Genomic DNA, 19554 nt, shown 5'->3' with positions numbered 1-19554 from the left:
AGTAATATTATAGGGACATTAAAGCGATGCCATTGGAGCTTAAGAGGCCATAATGTGTCAAAATGTCACTATAAACTCACTATTGAGTTCCACAGACACTGTAAGTCCCTATAGGAATAATATAGGAATGTTATAGGAATACCATAGGAGACAAAAAAAGACTATTATGGGGATTATTGCTTTAGGGAAATGTCACTAACTAATGTATGAAAAATTCACCAAAGTCAATAGAGTACCACAGACACTAATGATTACTATTAGGAATAATATAGGCAAGTGATATACCGTAGAAGATTTAAAAAAAATTTTTTTTAAAGTATGGTAAGGTCACTATAAAGTCACTAGATACACTATAAATCCATATAGTAACAGGCTAGACAGCAAAAGTCAAGTTTCAATAGGAATATTAGGCTATATATGATTATATATTTGATATTGGAGATAAATAATACCATAATGTACGGTTAGGTCACTATAGGCTACAATTATAGCCTACTATAATTCTACACCACATACACACTATAAGTCTCTAAAGGAATATAGTATTATAGACTACCCCGTAAATTAATTATGGGTATTTTTCTTTTTTTTTTCTTTTTTTTCCGGGAAATTTCACCTTTAGTGCGTTGCTAGCACACAAAAAAAACAGTTTGGTGCGACATTATTAACACTGTTAGGTTTTTTTTTTCTTTCTCAGGATTGGAGTTATTCGGGGCTATTTCCAATCTCCTGCTCCACTTCCAGCTCATTGGCGAGGTCCGGTCAGGCGTCTCTCTCTCCCTCTGATTGATGCAAATTAAACACCTCAGCTGCGCCTCTTCGCGTCCGGTTTCTGCGCGCCGCGCTCCGAGGAGACAGCGGAGCGCTATCGACAGCGACTGAGCAGTGAGAGCAGGCGGAGTGAGAGCGCTTTGTTTACCTCCATTCAAATGCCTTCGGATGGCTCGTTCAGTTCATTCGCATCCTTAAACGGCGTGTGAGTGTTCGGTGGGAGGGAGGTTTGGGGTTGTTTTTTTTTGGGGTTTTTTTTTTACAGACTCCGGTGTCGTGGTCTCTAAAATATGACGCTCCCCACAAAGCAGGTCGATGAAATCTTGGTTGTACCATGAGAGGAACCGGGATGGATCTGCTGTGGAGGATCCTCGCTGCTCTCAGCTTCGACTGCTTTAAAGATTCGTCGTCTTCGAGGTGAGCGGCGATTAGAAATGTGATTTGGTTTTTTTTCTTCTTTGCATCATGTTGGCCATAACCTGTGTGATGAAAAATCACTGTAATATTCCTGTGGGGAGTTGCAGCGTGTCTGTAATACTCAATGAGTTTATATGGACCTTGTCGTCACTGAATGGTATTTTTTTTAAATATCATATATTATCACTATAATATTCTTATGATATTGCTTTAGGGACTTTTAGTTTTACTGTGATATTTGTATAGTATCCTTCTAAAATTTTGCATTTCATTACAGTAGCTCTTTCTCTACTCTGGATAATCCTTAATTTGATCGCTGCAAACGCTCAATTAATGAATGACATTTTTTTCACCGAGGGTAAATGTGAAGTGAATATGGAACAAAATGAAAGGTCAGTCCAGGCTTTGACTTGCCCATAGAGCAGCTTCCTGATGGCAACAATGGATTTTTGAATTGTGAGGAAAATATCCTCCTTCACAGTTGTTATGACAACAGGTTTTCTGAGTCAGTATTTGCATTCATGCTGTATTCTCCCCGTTTGTCTCAATGGAGGCCATTTATGGTCTACAACCTAGAAACTGTAAATCTGAAATCATTAAGGATAACTAGAAAATGTATAATTTATGCTCCATATTCCGTGTACATCGTATTGGAATTCAATGGAGGTCGGTGAATATTACCATAACGATTTTTCTTGCTCATTAAAATGGCTCAAAGGTAGTCTGTGTAGCAGGAATGTACATTTATATTTCATGTCATATATCATTTAGCTGATTTTCTCATCCAGTTCAGCTTAAAATGAGTGTAACAGTAGAATGAGGTTCAATTTCTCGACTGGCAACATTACAAGTATCCATTACAACCATTAATAAGGACAGCAAGGGTCAAAGGCAACAGATGTGACAGATATCCCTGCTTCATGAAGAAAGTCAGAGCCTAAATAGAAAGACAGACACAGTATATCAGCAGGGCCGTAGCTAGTAATGATGGGGGCTGTGTACATGAGGGCACTCTGGGCCCCTCTACACTATTCCATCTATGGAAAACATCCATGTTGACCCATCTACAACTCAAACACACCTCCACATATTCATTTACTGATCAATTATGGGACACATTCGTAAGTGAAATTATGGATTATTGGGCGCTATCCTGATAACGCGCCAACTGGCTGCCGTAACCAAACTTTCAGCATTAGTCTCCTGTTCAAAATCTGTCTTTAGGAGGACAGATTTGTTTTTAGTCTGCACAGGAAAAGCCTCGCCAGATTGTAGTCCTGCTTGTTCCAGTTTGTTGCAAATAACGCAACAGTTGCTGTTTGATATTTCTGAGGAAGTTGTATTTGCTTGCAAGTCAAGTCGGGTTTACTTCTACAGGCCTTTGTCACTGCATGTCTCAAAGGACTTTACAGAAGACTAAACCTACCTAAATCTCAGTAATCAACAATCAGTCACAAAACAAAATGATGGAATACAGCAGAAAAACAAAATCAAGCACAAGGAAACAAAACAAAGCACAAGACACAAGATAGCATGTTGGACAACAACAGGCCGACCCAACCTGTCTAGTCTAGACTAACCTTACATTTTGTAGATATCAACCAAACCCTGTTTCCTGAAATATTCCTAAATATACTTGAGGACCACAAAATGCATTCTAGTTCAAGTTCAAGTTTGTTTATTTCTATAGCCCTTTATCACAAGCATGTGCCAAAGGACTTTACAGAGAATGAGCCTAACTAGATCTAACTGATCAACAATCAACCAGAGAACAGAATGATATAAGACAAACATCAGGAAGACCAAGAGACACACAAAAGCAGATTTTTAGCAAGATTCTAGTCCAGACACTTCAGGGGCCCTCTGTCAGCTTGGGGCCCTGGGAAGTCAGTAGGTACCCCTAATTCTCCCCCCACTATGGCGTCCCAGTGTACAACCCTAACTGTTTCCCTCCACCCTCACCCCCGCATCAGGTCTCCCACCAAGCTGAGCTCCAGCCAGGCCGGCAGCCTGGAGAGCAGCTCCCTGACCGGCTCTCTGTCCCTGGGGCCCGACCTGCCCCACTGCCAGTGCTGCATCTCCTACGAGGCGCGCCTGAAGCGCCTGTCCTGCGGCCACCTGTACTGCGACCCCTGCAGCGACCAGATCGTCAACCTGGCCTTCGAGGACATCGAGGGCCTGTCCGACTACCCCTGCCCCATGTGCAAGTCCATCCGGCAGCTGGGGGGCCTGGGGCCGTCCTCCTCCGGCTTCTTCTACGGGCCCTACAGCATCCTGCAGCAGCCGTGTACGGGGAAGGAGCACGGCAGTCGGTGGGGGTAAACCCGAGGCCGTCACGTGGGAGGAATGCAGAGTCTCTCAGCTTCTGGTTTTGGACAGATCCGTTTCGTTTGTTCCGCTGTGACCTGGTCGATTTTTAATGCACTGCCACCGCCACGATAGCCATGTGGTGACTGTGGACTGCAGCAAATGGCCGTCCTAGCTCATTCTGTCTCCTTCGCTTTGTCTGTCCATGGTGGTACAGGTGAAACTAGTGGGAATGCATGAAACTAACTTCCACACATCAGGATGAATGGTAGGAAACTCGCACGCAATCATAATAAATGAGGATGAGGGGTTCCTTATAAATAAGATGTCGGTCCGTTTTATCTCAAAGTGCAGTGAAGCAAACGTTTTGATCAAGAAATAACATCTTCACTACACACCTCTCATCCTTGTTTTTTAATAGCATGCAGGTTTCCCACCTACTTTCATCACCTACATACATAAAACCACTGAAATTAGACATCAATTAAATCAATTCTACTCAAACACAACATTGGAAACTGGGAAGACCAAGCCAGAGCTTTACATGACTTAATATTGGATATTTTGTATATTTAACAGTTCCTGTCAGGCAGTTCTTACTTTGTGAGTTAATTTCCTGTGAAAGTCTTGGACATTTGCACCTTATTCTTAAATTGTTTTATTCCGAGTGTACATAACATACCAGATGGTGGATTTTTAATTTTAACTCGAGAGTCCTATTGTACAGTGCCATGCTACTTGTAAAGTGTTCCAGATCATATTGTAAATATTTATTTTGTTAAAAAATAAAGTTTGTGAGCTGTGTAATGACTCTTAAAAGTGAGAGATTCATTGCAGTGATACAAGAGACTCAGATTATGAACACATTTGAGAGAGATTATGAACTAATATTGCCATTTATTATTCAGGATCATAACATGCTGATACAAAAAATATGTACATCTGGCAAATTGAAGTGATATCCGTACCAAAAACATTGAAATATACAATGATAGTACACAGGCTTGCATGCTTTAGAGTTCTTATAAATTTTAGAGCCACATCTTGACAGTCCATGCAACTGGATAATAATGACGTTGTGTTTTTCCATGGAAGACAAGCAAATGCATTGGCATCACGTCCAGAAAGCTCTGAAATTGTAACCGATATCAATGTGCCTTGATATTCAACAATGAATATTTACAAAAATTTAATAATTCATAGTGTTATCAAGTGAGGTACCTTTTGACATGAGAGAAGGTAAGCATCAGGCATACATCTCTGTCAACTACTATCCTACTTAAAAATATAGCAAAACACATGCTGTTTCGATTACATACACAAAATTCATTCATCCACGGGAATGACGCCAGTGTATCTGCTTGACACCCACATCATGCAAACAACAACCTGTTTGGATTTAAAGGCGCAGGACCAAATACTTCCCTCTGTGCTTTAAATACAGTCCAGGCACTTCCAAGTCCTTGACCTAAATGCCAGCTGCATACTAATACACCATCCGGCAGGAAAAGTGACGGAATGAAAGTAAACACTGGAGAAAATAAGCTTCCCTTCGCTTCCGACACGGGTACCTTCTCAAGGTAGAGATAATCAAATCGGCAGAATGACTGCTTGTTTCAATTCCACCACAAAAAGGATGGAGAAAAAAAATGCATAATAATACTCTCAATTTGGTCAAAAACTATCATCACATTCATCCATTACATCAGAAATGGACCGATAATGGTCAAAAATACTTAAATATTCAATAAAGATGAAAGTTGAAATCAGATCGGTATAGATATATAACTAAAGCTGTAGCCCCTGTTTATCAGTCATGCATGGACCAAATCATACTGCAATATTCAGCGGCTGTGGCCATATTCAGACACATACAGGCTAATATAACACACTGAACTGAATATAGGCCTCTCGCTGCTCCCAAGCATCCATGCAAGTGGGGAGATGTGAGAACAGTACCAAAATAGCTCTCATGCCCTAAATTCCACATTAAAATCACTGGTCACAGCGCCTGGAGTTCAAATATGAATTTTGGTTGGGTTTTTTTTTTACTTGGTGTTCATTTGCTGAACAATATTCTACTTTTCCATTTGGGCTGTAAACAACAGGGATGAAATGTGTCTCTTTTTACACATTAGCACAAAATGTCACAGAGAGATTTAATAAGCTTTATGTTCAAAAATCTAGGTCTGCTGGGGAAAGAGTGGCCGTCCCATAGGTGACAGGTTCGATCCAGTGTCCATCAACAGCCATGTGTCCTTCAGCAACACACTGAACCCCTATTCTGCTCGCTCATTTTAAATTGTTCTGGATGAGAGCATCAACTAAGAGGCAAAAAATGTGATCTACAAGCTCTAAAAGCCTCTACAAGCTTTCCTCCTTGAAGACAGACAGGACATTCACAAAGATGTGTCAAGACAGTTTCTACTGCATTTTAAGATACTGCAAGATGTGCTTATGAGGCTTTTATGTCATACATTATTAAGCATCTTCAGCCCTTATTCATTTTGGGTCTCAGCTTCACTGAAATTGGATACATTTCATAAGTGGAATACTGAGTACTAGGATTTTTGTGAAATTCACAAATATACAAAAACAGTTGTCACATTCTTGAATACTTTACAGCACAGACGATAAGTAGCAAGAGTCAAGAGCACTTTTCGTGTTGGGCTGCCCCAGTGCTTTGCAATGATCATTTCAGTACAACTGCGGCTCAGCCTGCTCCCACCCAAACGTGTCTCCTTGTGGTTCGTATCACCCTTTAGTCAGTGAAATGGGCTTTGACAGGAAACTCACATCTGGGTCTCCTCAGTGTCCGATACCAGCAAGGGGATTGGTCAGTTTCACCGTGCAGAGGCAGGTGATTTGGTTATCGTCCCGAGTCATTGGGTGGGATGGTCTGTATCATATTTGAAAAAAGCAGTAAAGGGGGGGATGAAATCTCAGGAACCTATCGAAGGCCCGTTGCTTTTAGGCAGCTTGACATTATTGGGCGCTGGGTAGTAGCGCTGGTCGGGACGGGCCTCTGTCACCGAAGGGTGCCCAAAGAGGAAGGTGTGCTTGTTGCTGCCGCCGTTGTCCTTGTGTCCGGGCCTGGGCAGCGGGGCTGAGGAGGGTGGAGCGCCCCTGGAGGTGTGGTGGTTGGTGGAGGTAGGAGGGGGTGCCGCTCTGGTCACACCCAGGCCCTGAGGCCTCGACGCCGGGAAGAGGAAGGTGCCGTTGTTGGTGTTCTGGTTCAGGTTGGTGTCGGTCCGCCGGGACTCGGCTCTCTTGGCGGGCGGGTTAGCGTCCGTGCTGGTGGACGCTAGCGCTAGCTTGTCTCTGAGCTGCTGCACCTCCCAGGCTAGCTGCTCCACAGGATGGAGGTGGTTGGAGGAGATGGGGTGGGAGAACGCCTGAGGATGAGAAGCAGCATGGTGAATCTCTCTGGGGCGATCACTCAACATAACAATCGGACCGGGGCTAGTTGCATTAACTTACACTAGTCTTGCATTCTCAGATTAGACTAGTCTAATTAAGACTGTCTATTGCATACATATTAAGACTGACTTATTTTGTGGTAGGAAAGTTAGCCTTCCCCCTGGCTAAGCTTGGGTTAAGAACTTGCTATGGCAGTGAGTAGGCCTAACTGTCAGAATGAGAAATTTAAATACTATAGCTATTTCATACAAGACCTTAAAGGATAAGGCTGGTGTTTTTTAATGCATTTCTTACCGACAACAAATCCTATGAAAATAACAAAATCAACAATGCGTTTGCTCTACTCCCGTTACTTTCTGACTTCCCACGTACCGTTTTTAGCCTTCAACCCGGAAGTCATTGGCTCCAATTGTAAGCTAAAAACCTTGAAATACAGCTCACAAAGACATAGTTTCAATTTTAAAAATCGCTAACTGTTACCACGAAAAGTCAGGCTGTTGTAGTTATTACCAAATCAAATTCAAATGGGAACAAATTCTTCATTACGCCGGGGACTATTTTCAGTGCTACGGAACTACTTTCCTGAGATCGCAAACATGTTTATGGCCGGCTTATTAAGTTGTTTGAGGAAAAAGTCGGCCGGCCCAGTGCATCGTGATGATGAAATATGCTGCCAGAGCAACGGCATGGCTCTTTGACGTGTTTTTAATCGTTTTTTTAATACAATGGAGTTCTATGGCTGCTGGGACATGGCTTCATTGGGCACCGGCTACATGGACGAGACTTGTTGGCAAAACAAAATCATTGCTGATTTTGTTATTTTCATAGGATTTGTTGACGGTAAGAAATGCATTAAAAAATACCAGCGTTATCCTTTAAGAAGAGAGCAAGTCTGTAGAGACAGAAGCGATCCATTAGAGATCTACAACAATCAAGAAGTAGTGGAGCAACTGTGATTTCCTAGAGAAACTATCCTTAAATCTGACTTAAAGTGATCATTGCAGAGCACTAAATCTAACTTAAAGTCAGATTTAAGTCTAAGACTAGGTCTGTCTTAATGCAGCTGGCCCCTAGTCATAATGATCACACCTAGTCATAATGATCACACCTAGTCATAATGATCACACCTAGTCATAATAATCACACCTAGTCATAATAATCACACCTAGCCATAGGGGACATCTGGAACTTTTCAGGTTAGAGAGAAGATTACAAACCAAGACATTTTACAGCAATAGCAGCTCACAGATTCAGGTAATCAAAAAACACACTACTTTCCCTACTCTCTCTATATTAGAGAGAACTATCTATAGTATATTTTGGAAGGTTTTCGTCCCTGTACAGCTCCCTTGGCTTTGACTAAAATAGATGAGCGCTCCCACCCACACACCACTAGACTGCTCTAAACATCACCATGGGGACAGGGCGCTGATGTACTGACAACATCACAAAAGCTCTACCTCATCAAAATCGGAAGTTGCCAATCAACACCTCCGAATAATCTGCACGTCAAAGAGTCGACGTCATCTACTCAACATACAGTCATGGTGTGAACGGATGTAAACAGAGGAGGCGATGAGGCTGTATTAAGCCAACTCCAAAAGGTATAAAGTAGTGTTTGTATGCTCCCCTGTTTGTTAGTAGTATGTTTGCTGGTATATTGGTTGTGTTTGTATGTTGGTATAGGGGTTTGGTAGCCTAATCTTATCCCTAACCCCCCCTGTACTCGTACCCCTCCCCTACCCTCACCCACACGTACACACACACACACACACACACACACTTCTCTTTTTCTGGTAATGCAGCTGTATTGAGCAGGTAGACGTTACGCATTCAGGTGTAAGGTAGCAGTGTTGAGTCTGCTGAGAGCGGATACTGTTGAGCCTTCTTCAGTTGTTTAACAAAACATCAGTGAAGGTCGGTGCCCGCTTGACAAACCCAATGACAAACCTGCACTCACACACTCAACATTTAGATTAGGTGGTGAATGCTTCTGCCTGTCTGATGGTCCTGTAGACTTCATCACTTCCACATCACTGGGCTTCTTCTGTATGAATGCTCGCCCCTTGTTACATCACATCCTGTTTACTGGTGAATGTCAGGACAAGTGGCACATCTGCTCTGAACTCGTGCTGCTTTGAATGTGCAATGATTTCACACAATGGCTCTCAGGTTGAAGTGGACGCTGTCAGCTTAAATATGAGGTTATTTTCAGCCACATCACATGAGGAGTTAAAGTGCTTGTCAAACCAGTGGGAATAGCAAGCAGCTATTATACTCTTGTCCATGGTTGCCCAAATAAGTGTTGAAAGTGTTTTTTTGGCCTTAAAAAGAAAGTTTCCAGAGAGTGATTCCAGAGGGATTTTTTGTTTGGTCAAATTGAATGCAATGAATTATACTTAGGGTGTTATTTTTCGAAAAAAGGTGCTTTTTACAAGGCACATTAACAAACACTCTAGTGATATAGTACTAATAGAAGCTAATTCCTACTTGTCCAATAGATTGATAGTTTGTGGCCCAAAACCAACACAGTACTTTGACTGTTGGCCCTACATTTCAAACACTTTAGGCACTTCTGCTTTGATAGATCTTGGGATTGTGTATACTTTGCTTCTAATGAACTATCCCCACCCGCCTACAGGACACTTCCCCCACCGTACCTGTGCATGGAGCGCCCCCCGGAGGTAGCACTCCCTCCACACCCCCACGCAGGGCCCCAGGAGGAGGGGCAGTAAGGGCTCGTAGGGGTCAAGGGGCCCCTGGGGTCCGGAGGTGGAAGGGAGGCTTTGGGGATACTCGGTGAGGGCCCAGGCCTTCAGCAGCCGGTCCAGGCCGGGCACGTTCTCGGAGGACGGCGCCCTCCGGTGGCTCTTCCTGTAAACGCCCGAGCTGCTGCCGCCGCTGCGCCAAGGGAGCAGGTTAGCGGGACAGGAGAAGGTGCCGCGAGAGAGGAGGAACACCGAGCCGGGGATGGTGTCGCTCAGCTGAGGGATGGATGTGGAGGAGGGGGGAAGAGGGGTATGAAACAGAGGGGAAGGAAAAGTGGGAAAAAAGAGGTTGTTATTAGAAATTTAAGCTAATGACACTTGACTTGACTGAAAAACTGATTCATCATTTGATTCATGGTAACAAGCTACTGTCTAAAGTCAAAGTCAAATTTATTTAAAGTGCATTATCGCCAACAGGGGTCTCAACACACTTCACATAATAAAGACAGCATTAATAAAATAAAAAGTGCATATAAAAGAAAAGTTAATACACACACATAATACACACATATATTTACATACATAATGAGACAATGTACATACATGACACATATCGGTCTGTCTAGTACAGAGGTTCTCAGCCATGTGTCATCAAGGCCCAAGAGTCTGCAGGTTTTCATTCCAACCAATCACATCACTGATCTGCATACCTTCAACCACAGAGGAGGAAGTAATCAGTGAAATCAGCTGATGTAGCCTTTTGATGGAATGAAAACCTGCTTTTGTGCCTCAGTGGCACAACCACCGGTCTGTGCTCTGTGCTTCAGTATGAATTTTATTCATTGTTGATAACCACCACAAGAGGGAGCAGTGGTCTTGTGCAAAGACTCTGGAGCATTGTGGGAGCTCAGTTTGGTAAGGAGGTTAGACAATTTCCCACTAACAAAACCTTCAGCAATCCTTCATGCTCATGTCCAGTTCCTAGTTACAGACTTGGTTTTTACCTTTATTTGTCATTGGAAGGTTTTCTGAGGACATACAGTGTGCTGTATTCTAGCAACACGCTCCTTCATGTTCATAAATTTACACACCTTCACATCTGGGTGTTGCCCTGCACAAACACAGTCTCATACCTTTAGCCACTAATCATCTCCAGTGAAGCAACTGCGGGTTAAATGCCTTTCTCACACACATTACTTGTTGGGGGAGGAGAGGGCCTTCACTGATTCACTTTCCCCATCCAGATTTTGCTAGCTGGTCCAGGGTTTTTCGAAAAAAACATCTTCTCTAACCTATAGAGGCTTTGCAGTTGTGTCACAAGTCTCCTAGCAACGACATCTGGCGCCAGCATGGAGGTCCAGGGGAAAACTGACTGCACAAATAATGTCTGGATATATAACAACTGGGCTAGAAAAAGAGATGTGGGTGTAGGTCAATTCAGTAACATTATAAGTAAAAGTGATTTGTCTGATATGGTAGATTTGTTTCTAGATTTAGGTTTCTGTTACACAGTAAACTGTCTTGTCTCGCCACTATCAACACTAGCTTCTACTAGATACATTAGCTAGTGCAAAATCAGATACTATGGTTAGCAAATTAATAAACTGACATTATCTAAACACAAAATCAGTGGTGAAATGATCAGTTCGCAGTCAGAAACAGCACAGAAATGAACCATGTCTATTCAATTCTGTTCACAGCCACTGTTGCCCAAAAGCTGTGGACCTCCACTCCGGCCACTAGAGGATGCACTGCGTCCCCGAGAAGCCCTCTATAGGCTGCTGTCACCAGAGAGAGAGAGAGAGACGGCAGCCTTACCCTGAATGCGTCTGGGTTGGTGTTGAGGTTGCCGTTGAGTAGCGGCTGGAGCGAAGGGGTCGGTGGGACGGGCTGGGTGAAGCGGGTCCGTTTCGGGCTGCTGTACTGCAGGGCCCAGTCCCACACCGGGGGCAGGGGGGGGTCCGACGGGTCCTGGGACGAGCCTCGAGGCAGCACGTCTCTCCAGCCGTTCACTGGGGTGTAGGACTGGGACAGGTGCTGGGGAGAGCGGGACACAGGGATAGAAGGCTTATTTCTGTATCAGTGATTTATCAGTTATTACTTCTGTTACACAAAAGCTGCCTGTTGGATGGAAATTTTTCAATTCAATTTTCTCATTTATATCCGCTGCACTCATTTGGAGAATTTCTCTAGGACAGCAACTTTATGAGTTGAAGATATTTATATGAAAACTAAGCAGTGTTTTTCCTTCAAAATACAATCTATGACATACAGAAAATGTGATATCAAAACATCTAGTACCGCCAAAGCTTATCAGTTACCTCACTAATACAGCTGTAGACCCAGAAATACCTCTACACACATGTAGCAACTGATAATAATCACCAGTTCACGTAATAATGCAATGTTGTCAACACAATTAGAGCTACATTTTTAGGGCTGAACAATTTTGAAAAAATATCTAATTGCGATTATTTTGACTGATATTGCAATTGCGATATGATTTGCAATTTTAGAGGGAAAGATAATTTTTACATCATTATTCTCATTTTCATTGAAAAACGTATTAAAATGATTATGGTGTGATTTTTGCGGGGATCTGTACCGAACAAAGATATTTTCTTAAGTCTGTAGAATATGATGTGTAGGCCAGGACATCTCTGCAGCACGACAATATTTAATTTAAAATGGTATTTTGACACACATTTCGCCTTTAACAAATATTGCGCCTCCTGTGATTTGAAAATTGCAGTAGGCCATATTGCGATTTCGATAACATTTTGATTAATTGTTCAGCCCTATACATTTTTATCCCATTTTGAAAAGTATTATCTGGCACTTATTACGATCAGTTGCTACAGATCTTAAATGTAGTCCTTAAAGGGTTAATTGCAAAGTACGTTACATGTCCCAGGAATTAGTCCTGTCTATGCTCAACCGATTGATTGATTGATTGAATGTATTTGTTCAATTAAAATACAGTACACCAACATGCATAAAGGATGACACAACAAAGCTGCATGATCACAGTGTTCATCAGAACATTTCACAGACCAGCAGGCCTCGCTGGTTCCTATAAACAGCGGCTGCAGGTATCAAAGCCCCCCCCGGGCGTCCAGTACCTGCGTGCGTTTGCATCTCTCGCGCTGGCAGTTGGCCAGGAAGCTGGAGAAGAGCGGCAGGTGGACGCTGTCGTGGAGCGCCAGCAGGAAGTCACCTGTCAGCTGGAAGCGGGAGGGATACTGGGACCACAGCTGCCAGACACAGTCCAGGAAGAGCAGGAAGACTGGGGCCTGGAGGGAGGGAGGAAAGAAGGGAGGTGGGAGGGAGAGAGGAAAGTTGAAGGTAGAGAAGGAGAAAGATGGAAAGGAGAGGAAGGTAAAGAGAGTGGAAGGGAGGGAGAGAAGGAGGTAGAGCAGGAAGGAGAGAAGGGAGGGAGACAAGGAGGCAGAGAAGGAGGGAGGGAGGGAAGAAGGGAGGAAGAGGAAGGAAGGGAAGGAGGGAGGTGGGAGGGAGAAAGAAAAGTTGGGAGGTGGGGAGGGAGGAAGGAAGGAGTGTTAGGGGGATGGATGGAAGGGAGGGAGAAGGGAGAGAAGAGAAAGATAGGTAGGGAGAAAGGAGAGAGGTGGGAGACATAAAGAGAGGAAGGAAAGGGAAGAGAAGTTGGAGGGGGGTGAAGGAGCAGGGAGAGAGGGAAGAAATGGAGGGAAGTTGGAGGGACGAAGCACGGCATAAAGATGGAGAGGAAAATAGAAAGGAGGAGAGAGAAGGGACAGGAAAAGCAGGAAAATAGAAGGGATTGAAGGAGAAAGAGAGAGAGAGAGAGAGAGAGTTGATGATGATGGATGTACAGAGTGCAGGTGTCTTAATTTAGTCTTATGGAAGCGACAACCGCAGCACTTCTGGATCAAAGCCATGCTGATACAAAGGACAATAAACACACACACACACACACACACACACACACACACACACACACACACACCTACCTACACCAGGCAACAGTTATCTGCAGGTTTCAGAAAGCCAAATTTAAGACTTTTTAAGACCTTTTAATGCTATCTGTAATTGGATTCAAGTCCAATTTAACAACCAATATAAAGAAACAAAATGCTGGCAAAAACAGACTATTTCTGATTGAACATAGCTAATGAACATCCTGAAACTATCTCAAAACCACCAGGATACCAGGAAATTAAACGTTTACTTGATGATAAATGATGCCCAACATATTTGGCATTTTGTATTAAACCTGTGCTGTATTAATCTAAGATTGGACATGCATGTTGGTCAAACTTACTGTGACCAGCTGGAGGTGCAACATAAGAAAACAAACCAACATTACTGCCGGTCCCATTCACATCTTTTGGTGAAACTACATAATTCATAGCATTTGCCTTATTTCGCTTGCCGTACTTTCCAAGTCTGCCTCGAGTAATATCACCAGATGTAAAGAATCTGTCAACACTACTGTCTAATTTTATAGTTTAATGATTTTATAATTGCATTAAAATTAAACTTAATTAAAAATAAACCTGCCTTACAAGTTTGTTCAGACTCTTTAAGGAGCTGCAGACACCCTGACATGCACTCACACACACACACACACACACACAGACAAAAACAACAATTTTATGGATCATTATGCACAAACAAGGATGATAAACACAAATGCCAGTGCATGTCAATGAGGAGGAAATTACATCTGTGCCATAGGGCTCTCTCCCTCTCCCTCTCCTCTCTCTCTCTCTCTCTCTCTCTCTCTCTCTCTCTCTCTCTCTCTCTCTCTCTCTCTCTCTCTCTCTCTCTCTCACACACACACACACACCCCTACAGATACAGACCCACCCTCCTCCACCTCCTCCCGGCCCGCTCACCTCCTCCTTGTCGTTGTCTCGGTGGTAGTTGATGCGGCTGTAGAAGCGATGGCCGCCCATCACCCACTCCTTCTGCACCAGGCCCTGGAAGCCCGGCTGGGTGCGGCAGTGGGGGTCGCACATCACCTGCACCAGGCTGGACACCACGCAGCTCAGGTCCCGGTCCTCCGCCTCTGTAACGGTAAACAGAAAGGGGAAAATCAGTCTTTTATTCCTTTACCTAGTACTTCTGTTATTGTACATGCACTTTCCAGGGATGCAGGAGTATCTGTTTTATCTATTGTCTGGATGCTGTGGCTTTGATTCTGCCATTTGGGAATTTAAGCTTATTCTGGTGTGGCACTTCAAAGTTTCTTTGCATAAGAGCATCAGCTAAATATAAATAAAAATGTACATTATTGACAATACACAGCCAAAGTCTATATGTCACTTACATATTTCTCAAAACATTTTGCTGACATAGAGTTATATGTAGCATACTGTTGATGAATGTATGTTACTGAAATGTCAGATTAATCAAGTTGTATTTCTAGAATTCCTGAAAAAAAAAGTAAAAAAATTGATAACATAAGTTTAAGGCATTGATACACACGACAACTTTTTCAGCAACTCAGGTGGGCAATAGTGACTAAGGAGTTTCCTCAGTGTTCTTGTTTTAATCCAACAGGAACATCTTGCTCCCACTAAACCACTGAAGAGATTTGTGACACTGTCTCACGTTGTTGCCTGTTGATGGTGGCATTGTCTATCTGCATTGCCCAAAAATTGCCTAGTATATGACCACCTTTATGTTTGCTAACTGTGATGAGTACGAAACAAAACACTTTTGTTGTGTGTTCAGCTAAAACATTTCTCAATGTAATAGCATGTCTGGTATCCTCCACCCCTCAATTCACAACCTAGCATCTGGTGACCTGCCCTCTTATTCCTCTTATTCCTTGTTCTCTTCTCTTCAACAACAGAGAGACAGACAGAGAGAGAGAGAGAGAGAGAGAGAGAGAGAGAGAGAGAGAGAGAAGAAAGAAGAAAGAGAAAGAGAAAGAGACAGAGACAGAGACAGAGACAGAGACAGAGAGCCAGTTCCAGACACCAGAAGACAGAGGGAGAGGGAGGCAGGGAAAGAAAGGGTTTTGCTGGGCCAGTGAGTCATTTCTGCAGCGGGTTATTTACTGCTGGCCAGGCCAGTGGCAGCTCTGCGGCTTGGAGGAGACTGAGAGCAGGTCTGATAAACGAGCGTCTCGGCCAAACAGGCAGCGAGAAGGCCGGCCTGCCCGTTTGTCACTTACAGCTGGAGAGTTGCAGAGAAAATCAAAGTCCAGTAGCGAGCGGTAAACATCCTTGGCTGAAAACAGCCATTGTTTGAGTAATGCAGTGTTGGGCCTGTCTCTCTGTGTGTTTATGCATGCACATCAGGCAGCCAGAAACAGACGATTAGGAGCGAACAACAGCCTACTGTCTGTAAATTGAGTCAGAAAATGGTAATTAAGGAGTACTGCAAAATATTCTAAATGTTTAAATCAGCCTTCTGTTATCTACAATTTTTTTTATCCCCACTGCTCTGGTTTAAACAACGGCTCGCATTGCAACTTGGATACCAAACAAGAGTTCAGCAACGTTACTGTTTCTTGCCAGCTGAGCAATGACACTGTCAGCTTTGGTGTCTGAACGTTGTTTTTACTACAGCCAGTCACACCAATGAGACACAAACTCATCTGTTGGCAAAAACCATAACAATTGAAAGGTTTCACTTTAAAATGCTATATATAAATTTTGTATAAAACATGTTTAGCTTATGATTATTTCTCAATTCAAAGTACAGATGATTACATCCTCTAAAATGAAACTATTTTATGTGCAAAGGTCTTCAACAATATTCAATCATGACTTTTACTTTAATGTCGGCAATCATTTTGTTGGCGTAGGCGTCATATTTTTCAGATGGTTTCTATCTCGTATCTCATATGAAACACTGTAATAGAGTCTTTAGAGGCGTGTTGTATTGAGTTGTATTGAGGCCTATTGACAGTGTGCATGTAGGCCCACTGGAGTGTGCTTGTCCCCGGTGCACAGCTACTTCAGGGCAAGCCCTAATGTGCCTTTAATGAGAGGGAGGCGCCGTGAATAATGAATGGATTGAATAATCCGAGCCGGGGTCGGGGGTCACGTGACTCACCTTGCAGCGCCACAGTCAGGTGACCGATGCGAAGCAGGCAGGCGACCTCCGCTGCTTTCCTCAGACAGGACCTGCAGACAGAAAGCAGGAAATTATACAGTATGTAATGGGATCACAGTAATCTGATTACATTATATGTTATAAACACAGTAATCAGAGTACAGATACGAAAAACTAAAAAACATGATGTTTCAAAGGAAAATGCCATTATCACTAACATCATTTTGCACATATTGAAATAACAATTAATAATGGTTATATGATAATAACACCACTCAAATTACAATCTATAAATAGGAATATTTGTTCAGCAACATATTTCAAAGATTTTGGAGGTATCAAATCAAATGTAATAGATTACATTTTGAGAGTAATCTTCCCAAAACTGTGGATGCTAAGGCTGACTCACACTACACTAGGCTGACTTTACACTATGTGCTCTCACCCTCCTATGTGCAGATCTGACCTTGTCTGAATTATTAACTCATATGTAGGGATTGTAAAATATGAATGGCTCAAGTGTATCCTCCTTCCCTGATAAGAAAAGAAAGGAAAACTGACAGCTTTATGGTGAAAAACAATCATCTGTTTCTACTTGCAAGATGAACGAGGCAGAGTTAAATCCCAGCAGCATCACAGAAGTTTAAATGATGCATCAAGATTTCTACAGTGAAAAATGTTACACAGTTGCATCATACAGAGTTCCCACACTCACTTGGGCATCAGATTCAAAGACTTTTCAATGACTTTTCAAATTTGAGGAATCAAAATTGTCATGTTTTGGGGTAAGACATGACATTGGTCAGAATTAGACATTATAGAGGCCTCATCTATTACTCATGAACTTGTCAGGTCAAGAAATCAAGGTGAAATAATTTAAAAACCGCTGCCGCATCAACACAAATCTCCATCACAGGGTTTTCCTCAGGATGTGAAGTATTGATCCTAGGATGAATTTGGGTGACATATTTTTATTCAATTATTCAATTTCACAAACTTTGATGGCCTTAGTTTATTTTTCTTCAAATCCACAAACTTTCAAGGACTTTCAAGGTCTCTGGGAACCTTGATCATGGTGCTTTCAAGTCCTCACACTCAGTCACAGTCAGAGTTAATGGACCTGGTCAGACAGCGAGAGTTTCACTATGCTCAGACAAGATTGATTGGTTTTCTCTATGGATGATTAATCAGCCTGAGACCAGCCAATCAGAGCGGTTACCTGGTGTAGTCCAGCCAATGGGTGCTTTCGAGGGTAGATAACCATTTGTCATCAGGCACTGACACAGACGTGGAGATATCTACAGGCCAAGACAGAGAGAAAAGACTCATTAGATCATATTCAGACATTATCACTACAAATGAATGAGAGACTTAAAGAGTTTCTTTCCCAAATGCTGCATGTCCATTTTGTAAGAACAATCATTACATCAAGTTTATCTGTTTCTAAAATGTTGAGGATCCAATGTGTAAACATGTTATTTTGTCATCCAAGGACCTAAGTTAAGTACCACAATTTGTTTTAATGCGTTTTAATGTTCGTGCGCAAAAACAAATATTTTAGCCATTTAGCTGTTTTTCACCAAACGGTGCACATCTCATTCTGAAACAAACCTCTTCCTTTGCATGTTTATTAGTGTTTTCCCCAGAAATCATTCTTGGAAAGGTAGAAAGCGAGTGAAACAGCAATTAGACCATATGACACAGATTGGGGTCAATTGACTTTCAATTCAGTCAAATTCAAACACATATGGCAGTTTATTTGTTAAGGATAGAGCCTCTTTTATTATGAGTTGGACTGGACAACCTTTTCATGCCAATTCAATATTTGAATTTTGAAGAAAAGCCGCCTTCCAAATTGACCAAATTCAATATAAATTGATCCAAACCCTGAATCAGAAGTTAGATGTAAAATCCACATGATCTCAGTGGGATTAGCCATTAATACAATCCCAATCTCTGTTTTCATTTTCTATCTGTTTGTTATGATGACCTAAAGCCCGTTGCCAGAAAGCTGACGAAAGACATCTGAACGGGTGTTTTTGCAGGCCAATCCTTTGAGCCATGCAGAGCTGGCACACAAAAGACAAAACACTGTGAACAACCGCTGAGAAATGTGTAAACCATGAGAACTGCTAACCTTGAAACTGTGTGTGTGTGTGTGTGTGTTTGTGTGAAAGAGAGAGAGAGAAAGAGAGAGAGTGAGAGAGTAAATGTGTGTGCTGTCATTTAGTGACCCTGACTATATTCTGGCGGTGTGAAGTGTCAGTTAACTGTGGTCAGCCGGTGTGAACTCACAAAATGTGTGTGTGTGTGTGTAAGTGTGTGATGAGAGTTAATGACCCCAAGTGTGTTCTACATGTGCTGTGAAGTGAGAACATGGTGCGTATTAGTGAGAGAGAGAGAGAGAAAGAGAGAGAGAGTGTGAGAGAAAGATAGAAAAAAAATGTGTGAGCCATATGAGTTAGTGTCCCTAACTGTGGCCAGCCTGTGTGAGCTCACAAAAATGTGTGCGTGTGTGTGTGTGTGTGTGTGTGTGTGTGTGTGTGTGTGTGTGTGTGTGATGAGCGAGCATTTCACAGTTTCGGGGCCAGCAGTAGACGACCATGGGCTTTGTCTACTCTGTTCTTACCCAGCCGTGGAATGTGCTGTGTTCGCCTACGCAACAAAAACAACAATAAGACTGTCCCTCAAAGCCTGTTTTGACCTGCCACTATATGAGGGGGGGAGATCCAAAATGCTTCTGCAAAACAGTAATTATACACTTTGAAATAATACACACAAAAAAAAAAAAAAACAGACCAAAAACACCATAAAAGTTGTTGGTAATGGATTGGAAATGATGCATCAACACTTAAAAAAACCCCCATTAAAACACCAAAAC

General features: G+C 42.6%; 1 protein-coding gene across 1 annotated transcript in view; it reads right to left on the bottom strand.

The window, feature by feature from the left end:
• Positions 1–4380: 4380 nt before the first annotated feature.
• The window catches only part of mtmr11 (myotubularin related protein 11), a 41716-nt gene continuing 26542 nt past the window's right edge, over positions 4381–19554 (bottom strand). The window contains exons 11-17 of the mRNA XM_071907162.2: positions 17893–17971; positions 16674–16744; positions 14501–14673; positions 12746–12916; positions 11442–11660; positions 9576–9899; positions 4381–6890 (exon numbers count right to left, since the gene is read on the bottom strand). Coding sequence (XP_071763263.1) covers positions 6438–6890; positions 9576–9899; positions 11442–11660; positions 12746–12916; positions 14501–14673; positions 16674–16744; positions 17893–17971 — 1490 coding nt within the window. The 3' untranslated portion in view covers positions 4381–6437. The remainder of the gene's footprint in view (positions 6891–9575; positions 9900–11441; positions 11661–12745; positions 12917–14500; positions 14674–16673; positions 16745–17892; positions 17972–19554) is intronic.

Source organism: Centroberyx gerrardi, chromosome 12, assembly GCF_048128805.1.
Source record: "Centroberyx gerrardi isolate f3 chromosome 12, fCenGer3.hap1.cur.20231027, whole genome shotgun sequence".
NCBI classification, from domain to species: Eukaryota; Metazoa; Chordata; class Actinopteri; order Beryciformes; family Berycidae; genus Centroberyx; species Centroberyx gerrardi.
This window is presented reverse-complemented; position numbering and strand designations above follow the sequence as displayed.